General features: G+C 46.1%; 1 protein-coding gene across 6 annotated transcripts in view; it reads left to right on the top strand.

Moving 5' to 3' along the window:
• JADE1 (jade family PHD finger 1) overlaps positions 1–19,303 on the top strand; it is a 58,962-nt gene that overhangs the window by 14,998 nt on the left and 24,661 nt on the right. For all 6 annotated transcript variants that reach the window (XM_087437626.1, XM_014784525.2, XM_087437624.1 and 3 more), the window contains exons 2-5: positions 2,570–2,647; positions 13,506–13,591; positions 16,711–16,868; positions 19,017–19,204. In XM_087437626.1, coding sequence (XP_087293752.1) covers positions 2,596–2,647; positions 13,506–13,591; positions 16,711–16,868; positions 19,017–19,204 — 484 coding nt within the window. In that variant the 5' untranslated portion in view covers positions 2,570–2,595. The remainder of the gene's footprint in view (positions 1–2,569; positions 2,648–13,505; positions 13,592–16,710; positions 16,869–19,016; positions 19,205–19,303) is intronic.

Raw genomic sequence — 19,303 nt, 5'->3', positions numbered from 1 at the left:
AACCACCATATTGTGTATCTTAGAGTAGCGTGTACTTTGATTTCTTGATATCGTAAGTAACCCTGAGTGACATAAATCAGCCTGATGTCAAGGTTTAAGTACATTAGAGCCACAGAGGAGGGAATTCTGCAGTGCACTAACCCCCATCACTGCGCCAGGTTCCCTGCAGAAGTACAGAGCAGTATCTCAACCTTCATTACTCAAGATCTTTCGGGGTGGATGAAAATGGAATTCATTAGAAGGAAAATACTATTTTTACTTGCATAATTTTGCTTGAGAGTATTTCTGTGTGTTTAGAAGCATCGTTCTATTTTGGCCAATGCGTGCATTTTTCATTTAGTGACTGTTGAAGTAAGTGCTTTCTCTGGGAGTTGTGGTTGAAAACTAGGAGGAAGGCATTCTGATTCAAAAAGATTCTAAGTTCTCTAAGCTCTTCTATTTAGGTAAATTTAAGTTGTCCGAATCAGTGAGGATGTTATCCGCATTTGTTTCCTTGTTTCCAGCTGGGGAGTGTTTTATGGGCTTTCTTAGCCCCTTTCTCCTCATGGTTCTCACACCCACCCATGGGGTGGGAACTGCATTTTTCTTGCTCTGTCACATCATGCTGTTACTTTTAAGGAATTCCTCTTTAGGTAGCATTTTATTTATTTATTTTTTAAGCTCTCTTGTGACATAGGCTTTGGGGAGCTGAAGCTCTTGTTAGGAATGCGTGGTCCGTTGCCTTTCCCTTTTCTCTTTGTAACTCCTGTTGAATCCAGAGGGGAGCAGGGGTGCCTGCTCTGGAAGGTTGGAGGAGAGTTTAGCTGTCAGCAGTTGGTATTTTGTTCACACGGTGGGTAACAGGGCGGGGAACACAATCATTTCAAGTGGTGAGTGAGCCACTCCCCACTTGGGGAGTGTTGGTCATGGAAGTTTTTGACTGGAGTGGGCCTGCCCAAGGCTGAGTTGTAGGTTGCTGGGTGTTAGAGTTACGGGTAAAGAGGCTCTGCAGAAAGGGGGTAGGTGGATTTTAGGACAGTGACTGCCCCAGAGTATGAAACCTTAGCCCACAGATAGCTCATGACCCAGATCAGGACTCATGTCCGGCTCCTACCTGGTAAATTCTTTTAAAGATTTTTTAAGAATCAATTGGTAAACAAAACCCCACAAACTATAATTGGGTAGGTGTCTCAGAAAGAAAATATAAAATTTTGGAATTATTGATTAGGGGCTTGGATATTTGAATGACTCTTATAGGTCTGTTTTGTAGGTGGGAACAGACTGCATTGTATGATGTGCTTTCTGCGTTTTTTGACTTCTCTTTTATAGGTCCATTTAGAGTGGGCCTTCAGGTTTTTAATTTCTGTCTTCTCCTAGCACAGTGGTTCTCCAGACTTTTCTCCACGCTATTCTTGTGTACTGCTCTCTAGGCAGCACACCGCATTCTAGTGCTGTGATTCCCAATGAGGGAGAGGTTGGAATGTACTTTTCTAAGGGGCTGGATAGGTACTTCTGACTTGAAAAGCCCTCCTCCTTCGTTGGGAATCGTTGGTCTGTGGAATATCAGGGCCCTAAAGATGTCAAAGTGATCAATAATTTTAGTTTGGAAAAGCTTTTTGGATTTGTTTAGAGAGCTGCCTTGTGTGAATATTACCGTGAGTCCATCTTTATAGGTTCAGTGACTGGCCATTCAATCTTGGTCCACTGCCCTCCTTCCTAAGTGCAGTCTTTCTCTTACTTGGTGGTATCACCAGCTACCTGGAAGGAGTTGGCAAAGTGGGCCGGGTGTCTGTACAGACTGTTTCTTAGTTTCGCTGGGTTAGGTTGGACCAGGCTTGAAAGGAGTTGGGGTGCAGTGTAGTGAAATTGGATTTGAAATTAGAAGCTCCCTGCCCACGATGTGACTTTGGGCAAGTCGCTGCTTCAACCTTTTTTGGCTTCAATTTCCTAATGAGTAGACGGGAGGGGTCTGGATCAGAATTATATGATGTCTGTGGTCCCTTCCTGTTCCAGCTGTGAATTGCTGAAGGGTTGGAGATGGCCAGAGGAGGCATCTGCAGTCCCATTACCTCATTTGTTTTGTTCCTAGAACTCTAGGTTATTTGGCTTTTAGGATTCTTTTAGCAAAATTTGCCTGAGAAGCATAATCATGCCCAGTGCAGTGTAAATATTCACACATTCAGGCAAAGCCCCACCCCCACCCCCACGTACACGTGGAAAATATGAATTTCTCTCTAGTGAGGAAGCCCCGTCCGTGTTCATTGCCTTGGGTTGTTTTCTGCAGTGCTTGCCGCCAGTCAGTTAGAGACTCCTGGAGTAGTTGTAGTGATAATGTCACAAGAGGGAGAAACCAGGCACCTTTGGGAGACCTACTGATATGTGACTTCTCCACCTCTCCCCGTCATTTTTGAACCTGTTCTGTTAATGATTGCACCTAATTATGTATCTTTGGTTTTTTATTTATAATTCAAATGCTACTTAAAGCGATTGTTTGCTTTTGTGTGCTGTGAGTCCTGGGCTGCCATCTGAAGCACAACTTGATGATTGTGTGTTATCCTCCTGGGTTAAGTGCTGTCTCATTGCTTTGCAGGCTGCCTGCTGTTTCCCGGGGAGACCATGAAACGAGGTCGCCTTCCCAGCAGCAGTGAGGATTCTGACGACAATGGCAGTAAGTCCTGCTCTGTTGTTCTTGGAGCCTACCAGGGTTTGGGTCAGTGTAAAAACATGATTTTTTAATGTAATGCTTTAAATAGCTGAGGCCCTTCGCCTATCAGGCGGGTCAGAGACGGCGAAGGCTTGGAGAAACCATGTGAGTGTGATGCTGCAGGTCTGTAACCAGATCTTTCTGGGCAAGGTTGACTGCAGGCGGGCATTCCTCAGCCTTCCTGTTTGTTACCCAAGGATGAATAATCTACTTCCAGGAGCTCCTGGTGAGTCTGTTTTTCCTAAACATCATTTATGGCTTCACAGTTGCTCTTTATGAAAAGGGAACTTAATTGAAGCCAGTTAATTATTAGCTAGTCCAACCTGATACAAAGGGAGATTGAGGACTGCCTAGTGTGACGTGAAGATATTAAGTACAGGTTTTTAGTAGGTCAGGAGTCAGCACCCTTCACTTGGTTTTAACAGGACTGTATTTAATACTACTACTGTCTGCATTTCTGCTCTCTGGCATCCTCATATTTTCACAGTACAGCTGAGAACCAGAAGTTAGTTGGCTTCCAGGCAGTCAAAATAAATGTCACACAGCGTCTGTGTATTGAGAAGCTAACAGACTACTTGGGGAAGAGTCCCCTCAGATAACAAGGAAGTTTTGTACCTAGCACAGTGCCTGAGCTCCAGCCATTAGCTCATGTTTCACATTACAGATTAAACCCGGGAAATTGTGAAAGAATACTTGCTCTGCTGAGTGCTGGGAAAGATTTTGGGCCTGCTTTCAAGGAACTCTGTCTTAGACATACATAAAATCGAGCTCTGATACATAAAATCGAGCTCTGATAGAAAGTCATAAGGGCATTAATGGAACTGTCTTTTTGACACGCTGTGGAAATGTACATACGTAGGCACAACTTCAGAGGAGAGGAGGGCCAGGGAAACCTATGGAGGAGATGCAAATTGGGCAGGTCCTGAAGGATGAAATAGTTTTTAGGCAAGCAGGGTGGTTTTTAGTTTTCTGGTCTCTTAAGTTTTTAGCAAATTAAAAGCTGCAAATTAGAAAGCAGGGCTTTGCTGCTACAGGTGACCACACTGACAGCCACGGAAAACATAGGCGGGGACCAGAAACGTGAAACAGAAGAACTCAAACACTGCCTTGGGATTGGAGCTTCGGGTACAGGCATGGAGCAGTGGGAAGTAGAATTGGTGGTTGTGGGAGGGGTGTCAGTGTTTGGGGATATGTGCGAAGGTAAGGTGCGACCAGATCTTGAAGGGCTGGGATTGAGGAGCTCAGGGGTTGGGACTTGGGGAGGAGACGGTGGGAGCTGCTGATGTTTGGCACAGGGGTAGAGTGAAGTGGGGGAGGGAAGGAGGATCACACAGGAGGAGGGGCACCAGAGAGAAGGGCTTTCCTTTTGTTTCAGGAAGAGGTATTGGGGTCTGTGCCCAAGCACAGGCAGTGAAAGCCCCCCGTCAGAGCCTTTGGGAGGGCCTTCTGAACTTCTTAGCACTTGTCCTTTCACTGCCCTCACTACCTGTTTTCTGATATTGACTTAGGCTTTTTACTCCTTGAGGCAGAAACATGCCTAATCAGTGTCCTCAGGAGTTATAAGTACTCAATAAATGCTTGCTGCTTGCTTGAGTACACAGTTTTGCCCTGCAGCAATTACAAAAAAAAAGGAAATCTTGATTTTTAGGTTGAGAATTAATGAGAAGAAGGTTTCATGAATTACCTCCACATACTAATAGTGCCCAATAAAAGGCTGAGAGTCCTATTTTAATATTTTTTTGCATTGAGCAACAGGTTTATGCTCACTGCTCTCATCACCGCTTCATTTCCTCCCTGGGAGAGCTAGGTTAGAAAAGGTTCTCCAGGAATTTCTCTCGGGCTTAGAGTCTTCTGCTTTCTGGACTGGAGCTACCCAATAGGTTGGAAATGTTCGAATCTAGTGTAATTGAGAACTGAATTTTTAAATTTTACTTAATTTTAATTTAATTTAATATTTAAATTTAAAAAGCCACACTTTGGCTAGTAATTACCATATTGGACAGGAACTTCTGGACTATGGCACAGTCTCGTCCTTCTCAGCTGTCCAGAGGCTCCAAGTAGCCCCAAAGGACCTTGTATTAGTCTTGTTGGGCTGCCGTAACACATACCACAGACTGAGTGGCTTAAACAACAGATAGTTATTTTCTCACAGTTCCAGAGGCTGGAAGTCCAAGATCAAGGTGTCGGCAGGTTTGCCTTCTTCTGAGGCCTCTCTCCTTGGCTTGCAGATGGCTGCCTTCTTACTGTGTGCTCACATGGCCGTCCCTCACATGCATCCCTGGTGTATCTGTGTCTAGATGTCCTCTTATAAGGACGCCAGTGAGATTGGATTAGGCCAGCCCTGATGACTTCATTTAACTTAATCACCCCTGTAAAGGCTTTATCTCCAAATAAAGGTACTGGGTACTGAGGTACTGGGGGTTAGGCTTCAACATATGAATTTTGGGGGGACACGATTCAGCCCTAGAAAATCAAATGCTTCAGCTCAACATGTATTTCCATCCAGAACTCTGGTTAGAAAGGAAGGAGGAAGAGAGTGCCTGAAGTCCCCACTGAAAGTGTGTCCATCAAAAGTCACCTTATTGGTGATGGGCCTTTTTCTTCCTCCTCCTGATATGCTCCTGTCTGCGCTGGCCTCCCTGAAGAAGGTAGGGGCAGAGGATTAAGGTAAATATTTGTAGGGTACCGGAGGGCTAACCTAGATAGACCAAGAAGCTGGGTTCTACTCAGGCTAGACATGGAGATCTGATGGTGTTGGTAGAGGACGGGAATGATGGCTGTTAGTGGAAAGAAGGCAGGCCATCCTTTTGTCATACAATTGGTTCAGAATAAAGCACGTGTTGATGCTTTATGGCTGTGCTGTCTGTCCAGGCTTAATGATTTGGTAATTATGGTGGATGATGATACTGGTAAGCAAACAACTCTCATTAAGGACCCTTGGAATGCCAAGCCTTATAAAAATATGCTTATATCCATGCCATGGAATGGCATGGATATACCCCCTCTCTGAGGGTAGCTGCTTCACAGTGTAGGCCTCTGCCACCAGCTTGCCTGTTTGCATTGGAGCCCATCCTTTTGTGTAGGCCCATGGTGGTCTGAGTAGGGTGCCTTCTGCCCCTGCAGTCAAGTCCACAGAACTGAGCCTGCCCTCAGCCACGGCTGGGTACGTGGAAAGCCCTGCTTGGAAGAAGGGCTGGGGCTGTGCAGTGGCCACTCCCCAGCTTCTCCAGCCTGTAGCCCTGACAGAATTTTGGCAGCAGCTCCCAGCCCAAGGCAGAGCACGTCCAAGTGGAGGAGAGGCAGCTGCAGACGTCAGCACGGGGCCCCAGCACCAGCCGCGGCCACTGCTGGGCCCGGCTGGCCTCTGGGTTGGAGCCCTTTGCTTTGATTCCTGGCCTGGTCCAGGGGAATACCACTGTGGTATTTACAGTCGGGGACAGATGGGCATTTTCTGTGCCAGTGCAAGCCTTCGTCCAGCTGCAGTCATAGTTGTGGAAGCCTTTCTCCAGGTGCCCTTGAGGGCCGGCCCTGCCGTTGGATGAAGTCGCCTTGGGGTGTTGGCAAACTTCATCTGTAATTGCTAGGCTCCTGGGACTGGGTGGCCCACCCAATCTGTGAAGTTACACATCGTGCCAGAGTGTGGCCCAGGGAAACAAGCCCTTCATTTCCTGCTTCCCAGCCCAGGATCTTCTGTCCTTAGGGGGTTTGGCAAATGTGGGAATGGGATCCACCAGCTATTTTCAGTATTTCCAAACGTAAAGGGGATTGCATCTTTATCTTCAATAAAGCTACAGAGGGTAATGAAAACATCATCTCCTTGCTTTTGGCAGGAATTATATATTATTGGTTATCCCAGGCCAATTAACAGCTCTGATCAGCATCCTTATATTTTTCCCTTTAAAGTAAGACAAGAATTAAATAGTACTTAATGAATACTGTTCATTTGGTAAGTTTTTTCAAAACATAGAGTCTTCCTCTAGGAAGAAGGAGCTGAATGTAAATAGTGTTTTTGTTTTTTGGGTTGTTTTTAAATGTGGTGCCTCTCAAAGACCCCGAGGGAAATTGGTTTCTTTACTTTCCAATTGAGAGAAGTATGAGAGAAGTATGCTGATAACTTTAAAGTTTTTCCTAAAGTTGTGAAGCAAAGTTTTTCCTAAAGTTGTGAAGTGGGGCTTCCTTTTCCTGCCTAATGTCCTAACGTGTTGACCTCCCTGTGGGAAGGCCTGGGGTGTGGCCGGGAGTCCAGAACCAGGCACCTTGTGGGAGGCCTCCCTGGTCTCCTGGTTTCCACACCTGCTTTGACCCTGAAACAATTCTGACTTCTCCAGTTATCCAGCTGAGCTCTGCTCCATCACCTGTGATAATGAAGGTGCAGAAAAGAGCTGAGTAAAATGCAAACCTACTCATTGTGCACTTGGAAATGCAGGTTGGTGAGTGGCAAAGATGAAATTATGTGAGGACTTCTGTTTTTCTGGGTTCTCTCCAGCTTACAGATAAATAATGAAGAGAGACCAAAACTTTTAGTGGTTGAAACACTTTCTGCTTTGGACCCCTTTATGTCTCCTGCATTTAATGGATTCCCTTACATTTGTTGATAACTGGCTCTCATTTTCTTGTTTGACTGGCTGTGCTTGCTAACCTTCATGCAAGTCTCCCCTGGTTTCTCTTTTGCGTGAAAGTTAACTCTGCTTCCATTTCTGTTCCTGTTTGACGGTACCTTTGATTTGCTCATTTTCCCCCATCAGTTGCATCTTGTGACACCAAGGAGTTGTGTAGGAATTCTTGAAGTTTAGAAATTTTGGCTCAGATACCGCAGACTGTGTAGAATTGTCCCTCAGGTATCCGCGGGGATTGGTTCCAGGACTCCTGCGGATATCAAAATCCGTGGATGCTCAAGTCTCTTATAGAAAGTGATGTAGTATTTGCATATAATCTACACATATCCTTCTGTGTACTTCAGATCATCTCTAGATTACTTATAATACCTAAGACAATGTAAGTGCTATGTAAATAGTTGCTATACTATATTGTTTAGGGAATAATGACGACAAAAAAAAGTCTGTACATATTCAGTGCAGATGCAACTATTGTAGGCCTTTTGATCTGTGGTTAGTTGAATCCGTGGATGTGGAACCAGCAGATATGGAGAGCTGACTGTATTGTACCCATGTCTCCTCAAGGCACGTGGGGATGGGGTTGCCCCTTTTCAAACCTGACTTGTGGCTTGGCTTTGACATTGACAGGCAGAGCATCATCTTGGGCTCAAGGAGCAACTAGCACAAAATGATCTAGTCTAGAGACTAATCTTCTCTGGTCCTTGGACTTGCACCTCAGCAGAAGTGCTGGGTGACTATGAAACATTTGTGTGTCAGTTGGTTGAAGGCCCAAGTGTATTTCAGTATGTTGAAACATTCCTGGGCCAGTTGTTTGGATGTATTGTGTTGAGCTTTTGTATTTCGGAAGGTGGAAGTGAGTTGGGCCATGGCATTGAGCTATGCTGGGATGGAAGATCTGTGGGAGGTGTGGGTCAGCCCCTGATAGAAACGGCAGTTGTATTAGAGGCGTGTCTTCTGTCATGCAGTTAAGGCACATGGGCAGTGACTGCAGTAAATTTGCCTACTTTCAGATGGGAATTTCCACGGCCCTGCTTTGCTTGCACAGGGCTAGCCTTGCCTTGAAGTAATGCACAGGTGCGTGTCTCAAGTCTGCACTATTGCAGCGACACCGGCTGGCCTGCTGGACTCGATAGTTGCTGGTCCCAAGCCCCTTACTTTGTTAAACTGGTTTAACGCTCCTAAAGACACTAGCATATTATTTAGTGTCTAGAATGCAGGATCTGAGACAGGAGATTCGCCATTTGCTCAGTGGTGAGGCTCTTTCGTAGTCTGCGTTTTGTGGTGGTGTGAACACCCAGCGTCTGCCACCATTCATTCTAACTTTTGAACGTTTCACGTGCTGCACAATCTGGGAGGCTTAACACACACGAATTACCAAATATGGGAGGTGTGTGCAATATATATTAGGTTTACTCTTGAGATTTTTCCTTATTTTAGATCTAGGGCAAGACAGCATGGCTATTTTTACTATTTCAAAGGAGAGTGAGATATCTGCATAGTAGGACCAGAAAGGAGGGTTTAGAATGCAGTGCATGCACAGGATCCGTACTCACGATGCTGCAATCTCTGAGCCTTTTATAATTTTTATTATTACCCCAAAAAGATCTCTTTTAATGGAAGTTGTGGATAGTAAAACAAAACAAGACATTTTTTCCATTCATTCTTTTCAGTGTTTAATATAGAATTGTTGTTACTCAAACAGTGTACATGTCATAATTTTTAAAGTCGCTTACACTTGTCACTAGGGTGGACTTAACTGTAGGTAATAGTATCTTGTGTGTGAGCAGTAAAATAATTTTAGTCGTTATTGCCAAATTTTTAGAGTTCTCAACTCTTTTCCTGAAAGCAACAAGAAAATAAAACAAAATTTTACTTGCCATATTCTTAATTTAGTTTGTCATTAAATGTTAGCACTCTGAAAACAAAAACTAAATGCAGCACCAACCCAGCATAATCTTAGCACACGGTTTCTAGAGCTAACGAGTGGCTGGTGTTTTGCTATAGCATAAATCACTGTCTCTCAGGCCTTTTGGTGTTTGAAATACTCTCATTTCTGGTTTAAATTTTTTTTGCACTCACAGACTTTAAAAAAACAGTTCTATAATATAAATTTTTTAAATTAAAAAGGATGCAAATTATTTTTGTTTGGATCATATTCCGGGAGCTTCTTGACCATCTGGGACGTACCTGGAGGAGAGCATGCTGTGGGGAGGGGAACTGGTGTAGTAAGGTTAGGACACTTGCTTTGTGTCTCTTGCCTGTGGACTTTGCGTGAGTATTTCTGTAGATGGAGGTACATTCCAGTCAGGAAGCAGTGTCCCCCCACGCGTCTTTAAATGCATTATTGCTTCATTTTCCATGACTTCATTTACCATGAGCTCAAAAGCCTGTCTTCTAATAGGTAAACCAGGAGCATATTCGTGGTACCTGCCACCTTCAGTTCTTGAGTTACAGTGATGGTTCTTGTTGAGCACGACTGTCTGTCTGTCCTAAACAACTACACTATATTTTTGTCCACTTAAAAAAAAATTTATTGAGACTCTGCTGTGTGCACAGCTCTGACTTAGGTATACTGTATGCTGTAAATAGTCATTCTGGGTCTTGACATAGTTTTTGATGAGCAAGTAAATGAGGAGGAGGAGATCACCAGCAACGGTACCTGCTGCTCGACATGGATGAGTCCTCTCGTCCCCTGTCCCCGATTCTCACCTGGGTCAGCAGCAAAGTCGAGGTTTTACACAAACCACCTGTGTAAAGTAAAATGGAGCATTTTTTTTTTCCTTTGCTATTAATGGATGATAGAAAATCATCACTTATTTTCTGCACACATTTAAAGTGTATACTTTGATACACTGTGACATGTTTACACCCATGAAATTATAAAACTCAAGATAATCCTTCCTCTCCCCTTTCTCCAGTCAACCACTGATCTACTCGCTGTCACTCTAGATTAGTTTATCTTTTCCAGAGTTTTATATAAATGGAATAATATCATATGTACTCTTTTTGTCTGGCTTCTTTCACTCCACATAATTATTCCAGCATTCATCCATGTTGCATGTATCAATAGCTTATTCTTTTTAATTGGTGGGTAATATTTTGTTGTATGGATGTACTACAATTTGGGTAGTAAATTGTATGGATACACCACTATTTGTTTAATCATTCATTCTGTTGGTATATGTTTGGGTGGTTTCTGGTTTTTGGCTTTGATAAATCAGCTAAGAACATTCCTTATGTCAATGACAATTTAAACTTAGCTTTTCCCCAGTCTTTCCTTTTCTGCAAAGTGAGTTAAGTGGGATTAATTTTTCTCTTCCTCCTTTTGCATTTGGTAAATTAAAAGGAAGAAGGACAGACTATTTCTGGGTGGACCAAAGTTTCTCTTGCGTAATACCATCAGATACCAGATTTTAGCATCTTTGGATATCTGTTTTTAAAGCAAATCTGGTGCAGACACCATTTTTCAATAATATAGGAGCAGTCCTAGGAAAAGTTTCTAAATGATTGCCATTACTTGGGTTGTGTTTTATGCCAGCAAAGCTGCAAGCTTCCTGGGAACCTTGGAAACTACCCTGGAGGGATCCTGACAGATCCCCAAGAAGAGGCAAGAGGGTTACAAAAACCAAGAATGCACCAATTTGTTGTTTCTGCTTTAACTCTGCAAGTGTTTGACTGTAAGGTCTCACCTCCCCCCACCCCATGTTAGTTTTTAAAGTACAGCAATGAAGTGATTCTTTTTAATTTATTTTTTCATTTATAACCTTTTGCACAGTAATTCACAGTACAGGGGCCATCACTTTCTGCCCTGCGTCTTTTTTCCCCTCCCTGAACCCTTGGGCAATCCCATGTAGAGCTGTGTGCGCTCTTCCCATCTCTTCTTTCAGCCTGTGGGCTGGCTGAAGGATGCCCTGCAGGACCAGAGGGTGAAAGAGGGGCCTAGCTAAAGACAGGAGCCACCCAGCCGCCTTCCTCTCCAGGTTCCTAACTTAGCTTCTGTCTTCCTTTTTCCAGTGATGACCAGATTTAGAACTTCTGCAAGTTGGGCTCACCCCAGTGTGCCCAGAATATTTCTTTCAATATGGGAATGAAACTTTTTGTTCATTTGGAGTCTAAAGAGACGTACTTGCTATTATTATTATTATTATTATTTTTTGCTGAGAAAGATTAGCTCTGAGCTAACATCTGTTGCCAGTCTTCCTTGTTTTTTGCTTGAGGAAGATTAGCTCTGAGCTAACAACTGTGCCAGTCTTCCTCTACTTTGTATCTGGGTCACTGCCACAGCGTGGCTGAGTGGTATAGGTCCACGTCCAGGATCCGAACCCGTAAACCTGGGCTGCTGAAGCAGAGCGCGCCAAACTTAACCACTACGCCCTGGGGCCAGCCCCAATATTATTTTTTAAAGAAGAATTTTCTAAAATATTACTGAACAATACAGTAAGGCCACCTGTAGGAAATCTGATTCAGCTGGCCTGACAGGGGACAGTCAGTTGACCCACTAACAGGCCTCAGAACTGATGATCAAGGCTAGTGCTGACCTCTTCCCTGTCAGAGGGCAGCTTGGCAATCCCATTTAGTCTTGGTCATTGCAAATCTGATAATAGGCTTATGGACAGAATCTATTTCTTAATGTCTCCAAGGTCTTAAGCATGCTTTGATTCTGTGTCCCTCGTTACTGGAATCTATAGAGATAAGAACTTCCTGTTTGAGTGACAAGTGATTTTCCTGATAGAATGGTGGTTCCCTCAGGTTTTGGCTTTTATTTTTTTGGGTATTGTCAATTTCTGGGACAGGGGACAGTTGGTGTTCAGGGTGGAAGTGAGTTTTTAGGAGTTAGTCACACTGCAGGTGGTAGTGAGGGTAGTTTCAGATATCGGGCAGCAGTACGGCACCTGCAAACAGGAGGCCATTGCAGTTGTCCCGATAACAAGTGACAGGTGGCAGCAGCAGCGGCTGAGGTGGAGAAGAGGGGCTGGGATTCTGAGGTATTAGGCAATTAAATTGATGTGACTTGGCCATTGATTGGATGTGTCTTGAGTGAGGAGAGCCTAGTCTTGACTCTTAGATTTCTGACTTCTAAGTAGAAGTGGTGATGATATTCATCAAAGTAGGAATAGAAGAGGAAGAACAGGTTTGGGTAAAACGTTGAGCCCAGTTTCTATAGTGCTGACTCGACCGATCTAAGGAGCACCCTGGGCTTGACGTCTGTCTGAAGGCCCTGTGGACCTGGTGCTAGGGAGGGAGCTTGGGGTGGGAATGCAGGTCTCACAGTCTCCTGAGTGTGCTGGGTAAGACTGTGAGGGTGGATGAGAGCTCCCAGGAGAGCACGTGGAGCGAGAAGACGCGAGTTCAGGGGAAACACTAATGTTTCTGGGATGCACAGAAGACGAGGGACCCACAGGATGGGGACACCAGGGAAGAGAATTGCCACCAAGGCCGAGGGAGCACCGCAAGCAGGATGGAGTCAGTGCTGCAGAGAGGTCTTCGGCCTGAGAGGAGCTCAGACTTGGCGGCAGTTAGGAGCCGCGGGTGCGCTGGTAGGCTTCCAGCTCCCGTGGCCTGGTGGCGGAGAGGCTGGACAGAGGATCAGAACGCCGCTGGAAGAAAGACAGAAAAGAGCCGATTGGCATTTTCTTGGGAAAGGGGAGTAGGCAGTTTCAGAGGTTATTTGGCCATAGCACCTAGTCTGTACTGTAGGTCTGAGCTTCCCTGTTCTAGAGAATGTATGTTTTTATGTTTTGTGAAGTCAAAAACTTCTTTTTAAAAAGTTTTGGGGGATGACTTTAAGATTTAGCATTTAGAAAGTTTACTGAAAACTGAGTCAAATGTTGTTGATTTCATATTTATTAGTGTCAGACTTTAAACCCCATCCCCTTAGGAGTGCAGGCTTAGGGACGAAGGCTCCGCCTGCATGGTCTTCTTAGAAGGCCCCCCCTGCCCTGTGTGCTGTGCCTGCGACACAGCATCCCTGAACCCAGCGCCGGCTGGAGGATCTTGTGAAGCCTGCCGTGAGAAGTGAGGGTTTAAATAGGTAACGGGAGTAGAGGAGCTCTGTCCGAGAGGATGGCTCTGGCAGAGCATCTTGGCTCATTCATGGGGTGGTGCTGAGGTGAGCCTTGCTGAGTTTGGTAAAAAACAAGACACCGGTGAACACTCAGTGATTTTTGCACTTCTCATTGTTCCTTTTTGGATGTTTGTTCCTTTAGGCCTGTCAACTACTTGGTCACAGAATTCCCGATCCCAGCACAGGAGAAGTTCGTGTTCCAGACATGAAGATCGGAAGCCTTCGGAGGTATTTCCTGAATGCTGGCATGCCTGTGCATGTCATACCTGTGTGCATGAGTACATACGGTTGACACATACACCTGGTTGATTGATATTGACATCTATCCGTGCAATCTTGGGCAAATTACTTAACCTCTCTGTGCCTCAGTTTCCAAATCTGTGAGATGGGGATAACAGGTGTGTTTACCTCATAGGATTCTTGTGAGGATTAAATGGGTTATTACACAGAGATTAGTACATACATAGCACGTAAAAAGTGCTCAGTAAATGTTAGCTATTATTATTAATTATATTCTTTTTTTCCTTTTCTGTTCCATCTTCGCTGGCTCCTAACAACTTTTCCTCTGGCCAGGAGATCAGCGGGTTCGGCTCCTGCCAGTCACTGCCAGCCTCAAGTTAGTTTTGGCCATGGATTTGTGGCTTATTTGGCAGCAACCCAATGTAATTCTGGGAGTTTTGTTTTGGGGATTCTGCTTAAGGCTTCTTCCCCTTTTTTTCCAATTTGTTTCTCATCTTATGTTTCCCTGCTCCCCCACACTTTATCTATCTATCTATCTATCCATCCATCTGTCTATCATCTATCTATCTAGTTATTTAAATTGTTTTTAGGTGCATTTCTCTGTTGGCCTTTGTTGATTAGGGGCCCCTACCCGTCCTGAGATCTGTTTTCTCGGAGAACTTTTGCTGGGCTCTGAGGATTTAAATCATTGAAGAAAAGGCATTTTAGTTTATTGCAGTTTTCAAGTGAACAGGTTATGGGAAAGAGAGTTTTTGGTTCAGCTGCTTGGTTCTGAGCTGCTGCTTAACAGGATGGCGTCAAAGACAGCCTCATCCTGTAGCAGCAGAGCAGAGGCCGACCTTCCACGAGGTACTGCTTCCTTTTCCCCAACTGTAATGGGAATGCGGGGAGGTGATGTGTTGAGGAGTCTGGAGTTATTTAGTTGTTGAATAACATCCTCCACGAGGAAGGAGTATATGTCTTTTAGAAATGTGGAAAGCCATCCCAGGAGACACCTAAACATTAGACCAAATGTTCATGAACAGGTGGCCATGTTATCACCTTGATTTATTCCAGGCCTTTGTCCTTTTGAACCTGCTGTGCTCCCTCCCTCTTCTGTGGTATCCGAGCGGCTCTGCTGCCCTTTAAATTCCCTGTGCTGCCTCCACAGCCCCCCGTACCTTTCTGATGTTCACACTAGACTCCTGTTATTTCAGGGCAGGAATACAGGGGACTCGAATAGGGCGCTGGTACTCGGTGAGACCAGGCGTAGTTGGAACCCCCTCCAGGGAGACTTCCCAAGCAGCGAGGAGGGGCTGGGGAGCATGAACGGTGCCAGCCTTGGCCCTCACCCTTTGTCCAGATTGTTTCTAAAATTTCTCTGAGTTCAAACTACTTGATGCTTAAAGTGCTAATGTTGAACTCCGCCAGGGACTCGGGAGTCCTCCATTTGAGGGCATCTGTTTCCGTTCTGACCTTCCTCATCTGAGTCTTCCAGTAAAGGAATGGCAGGTGGCCTCATCTCAGTTTGTTGCTGTAGTTTGACTTTCCTTCTTTGGCAAACTCCCTTATTTTTTACTTAAAAGACTCAGTTGGAATGTGTTTTTAACTGATTTGCTTCCTGAAGATGTAGACCTGTGACTTTGTGTTAAAGGACTTTTCTCTTTGGGGGCGGGGAGGGCACAGCTGATAAAGTTAGTGCACACCTGGGGTGGGCACCTGCTTCAGGAGCTCAGTGCTGTCAGGGGACCTGACCTTACTCCCGCTTTTGTGGAGGGTGCACAGCCTGGTTCTCTCTCGCTTGCTCCTGGGACTTTAGAAACAAGGAGTAGCATACTGGGGAAAAGGCAGTGTTCAAAATGGCAGGCTGGAGAAATGGTCTTTTCATTCAGATGCTGCCTCAGACTTTATTATGGTGAAGTTTATTAAAGTGATCACCAGCCTGAAAAGCTACCAGGAAAAACAAATATGGACCTGTTAGCAGGCATATAATGTGAACTGTGCTTAGCAGCACAAGAAAGAACTCCCTGTCCTGAGAAGAGAGAGTTCGGCATTGTGTCTTGTGTAAACAGAGCATGTAGCGTACAGACGCAGGCACGCTCCGTGCCAAATACAACTTTGGGCCAGCACTTATGCCAAGGTCAGAGCTTCCTTATGGAGCCCTGAGACACCAGTGAAGTGAGGACGAGGCCCCGGCTGGGGAACAGTGCTGTCTCCTCTCCGTTTCCCCCACCCTAGTCAGGAGGTGCAGGCGCGCGAGTGTGTCTGTGCTGTGGTCCCTTCTCGGCCTGTGATGAGGGATTGAGGAGCTCTCTTGGCAGAGGGGTACTTTTGAGTCCTGTGGATCTGTTTTTGGCCGGGTGAGGGGAGGGTAGTAGCTTGCTTTCTTCTTTCTTCCTCTCTCTCCCTCTCCTTCCCCCACCTCTCCTTTCCCCACAAATACCGCTTCCCTGTGGAAGTTACACCAGGCAAAGGTGTGCAAATAAACACGTTCTTTGCAAGCCCATTCTCTGACTTGACTCCATTGGTCTGTCATTGCTTCTCTCCCAGATTTTCCCAGCCTATACTTCTGCCTGACACTAGCCAATCAGGACCTGAGCTCCCCAGGCACCTTGCCGTAAGGCCTGGTGCCCTGGGAGGCAGGGGCTGGCCAGTGGCAGTCTGAGTATAGAAGAGGAGGCCCTGCTGGTTCTGAGTTTTGGCTTGAAGTTCTTATGTGGTTAGTGGAGTTTTATTTCTTAAACATTTACCAAAAGAGCACCCTTGAGTGAAATGTCTCCCTCCAGGGATTTTCAGGCGAATGTTTTCAGCAGCCTGCTTGGTGAATTGAGAGTTCTTAGAACTTTTTCAGGGGAGGACAGTGAGGTTTCTTTCTTGCTGTTGCTCTTGTAGACATTGCCGTTTCGTGGAGTTGAAGAGTGAGAGGGCACTGTGAGCTGTCGTCACCCCCAAGCCTGAGAGAGGCCAAGGGCATGGCAGGCTGAGGGGTTTCCTGTAATAGGTCAGACTGGTTCTCTGTGCATACAGTGACCTTGTTACATGGCAGCTCCATGGTTACCCTGCAGCTGCCAGCGCTCTGAACAAGAATGCAAATATCAAATGTCAGTGACCGTTTGTTTCCTTTCCAGGTGTTTAGGACAGACCTGATCACCGCCATGAAGTTGCATGACTCCTACCAGCTGAATCCGGATGAGTACTATGTGTTGGCCGATCCCTGGAGACAGGAGTGGGAGAAAGGGGTCCAGGTGCCTGTGAGCCCTGGGACCATCCCTCAGCCCGTGGCCAGGTAGACATGCCCCGAGGACAGAAGTGCTGCCTCTTCACCCACTGTTACCTTTCTGCCCTGACAGCCAGGTGCCTGGGAAGAGCAGTGTTTGCGTTAGCAGTGGAATACTGTGAGGCCTCAAGTGGAAATAGAAATGTGGTAGAAACACACTTCAGGTCCAAAGGGTGGGGATTTTGAGGGCCGTGGGCCTCCAGACTTAACGCTACAGCCATCTTGGGAAGGTGCTGCTGCTCTCTTATGAGAGGAGGGCAAATTCCAAGATGTTCTGGGAAGTGACTGGCTGGGGGAGGGAAATTTGTATGTTGAACAGCTGCTTCCTCTTTTTTTCTGCACTTGCACCCCCTCATCCCCTGCCCCTCAGTGTGTTCATTCTGGAGAGCAGCTCTACTGGGGAGAACTTGTCTGGGCTTGTTGGGAACCAGCAGGGGTGGCTTCTTGGGTCCCATGGTGGTAGACTCTACCTTTGAGGAGGACAGGTGTGAGGAGGCCTGCCCGGTTAGATTGTGTGGAAGGGGAGCTTTAGAGGAGGAGTGATTTGATGCATTCTTCTACGGATGGACTTCGCCCAGTTGCTCATGCGGAGCTTTCTCTGGATTTACTTAGACACCACTTTTCCCCTTAAGGTTCTTGGAGGGTTGGGTCCTCAAGGGCACACCTCAGGATAAAGCTGCAGCCGGTCACCCTCCAGCTCCGCTGACCTGGAGGCTCCTTGAAGGGAGAGAGGATTGAGCACCCTTTGTGCTCATCTGGCACCTGGTTTCTCTGCTGTGTCGTCAGTCCGCTGCCTGCTTTGTGCAAGAGCCTCTTTCACCATTGCTGAGTAGGCACTGAATTTACCTCTCAGTCCTCACACACTTTGCGTCTCGGCAGGCACTCAGGATGATTGAATTTGGTTATTGTCGTTTGGGGATCTCTGTGACAAATGTCCACATAAATATGCAGGCTTAAATGACCAATCAGATGCCTCCAGAGGCCCGACTCTTGGCCTGTGGAGTGGAGAGTCTCACTGGGCTCTGCAGGATAGACACAGTGTGTTTGCTGTAGAGTCTGCATCTGGGGCACACCACCACTGTCTCAGCCTCGGCAACCCCAATCCAAGAGTTGCTCGCTGAATCGTTCCATTTCATTAGGGAGCCCAGCACAAGAGAAGTAAGTATTCACACAACGTATGAAAGTTTTCATCTGAAACCTTGCTCTTGGTTGAGTAGGAGAAATACTCCCTTCAGTTTGCCCATTTCAGTGTCATGTAGACAGAATCACTGGTAATTAGAAGGGTGGGGAGAATACTTTGACAGACTCTTTGCACAACTTGTTGACGTTAGTGCAGACTGCTGACACAGAGATGTGGAGGAGTTGTGTGGGCGTGTGGGGCCTCTGATGCTGGGCCTTTGTTTTTAGGAAGAGGGCCCTTCATTCCAAGTTGGGAGTGATTTGGGCTTCTCGTCTGCTGTTGTTTCTCTGGAGTGGGGTGCGGTGGAAAGCACTTCTCCAGGTGTTAGTTTGGGGGAGAGGGTGGCAGAGGGAACTTGTCTTCCTGTCCTGGGATCCTAAGTACATTTTGGGAGAGTCCCCTACTTGGCTCAGACTAATTCTTAGATTGCTTAGTAATTGGGAAGGCCTGGTTTTATTTTTAAGATCAGAGATGACGAGTTTCTCCCCTTGGGTCCCCAGCGTTCTGCTGTGCATGCCCTGCCTGTGTGGCTGCTCTCGCCTCCTCTATGTTCTTGAGAACCCAGTGCTTGGCCTCCAGCAGCGGGGGAGCAGGCCTGGTTAGTGGAAAGTGATTTAATCGTTAACCCTTGAAACTTAGGGGGTCAGAGTTTTGGTGCTGCCAGCAGGCCAGAGCAGCTGCTGCCATAGATGGTGGTAGGGCATGGTGGTGTCCCGGGAAGCCAAGTGGAAGAAAGTGGAAGAAGCTGGTTTTGAAGACTTCTGCAGTGTTTTCACTTACCTGTTTCCTTTTTGGGGGCCTCAACGACTCCTACTTAGTTTTATATTAGCAATGACATTACAGTTTTAACCCTACTAACCTGGTGATGACCTGGGGTTTGGGAGTTTGGAGATGGAAGCTAACTTGGGGCCTTCTAACAGACTTTCTTTTGTGTGGCAGGAACAGTAACTTGGTTGCCTTGTTTTCTTGTTAACTAGGGTTGTGTCTGAAGAGAAAGCCCTCATGTTCATCAGGCCCAAAAAATACATTGTCTCGTCAGGCTCCGAGCCTCCAGAGTTGGGCTATGTTGACATCCGGACGCTGGCTGACAGTGTGTGTCGTTACGACCTCAATGACATGGACGCTGCGTGGCTGGAGCTGACCAATGAGGAATTTAAGGAGATGGGTGAGAGACCGCCTTGTATTATTTTATTACTGAGTGATGAAGTATTTTAGGCCTATAGGGAGTAGTGGAAGCTCCTCATCGCCTGGTGAAGCTGGATGC

This window comes from Ceratotherium simum, chromosome 12 (genome assembly GCF_057802395.1).
Source record: "Ceratotherium simum simum isolate JZ-2026a chromosome 12, ASM5780239v1, whole genome shotgun sequence".
NCBI lineage: Eukaryota > Metazoa > Chordata > Mammalia > Perissodactyla > Rhinocerotidae > Ceratotherium > Ceratotherium simum.
This window is presented reverse-complemented; position numbering and strand designations above follow the sequence as displayed.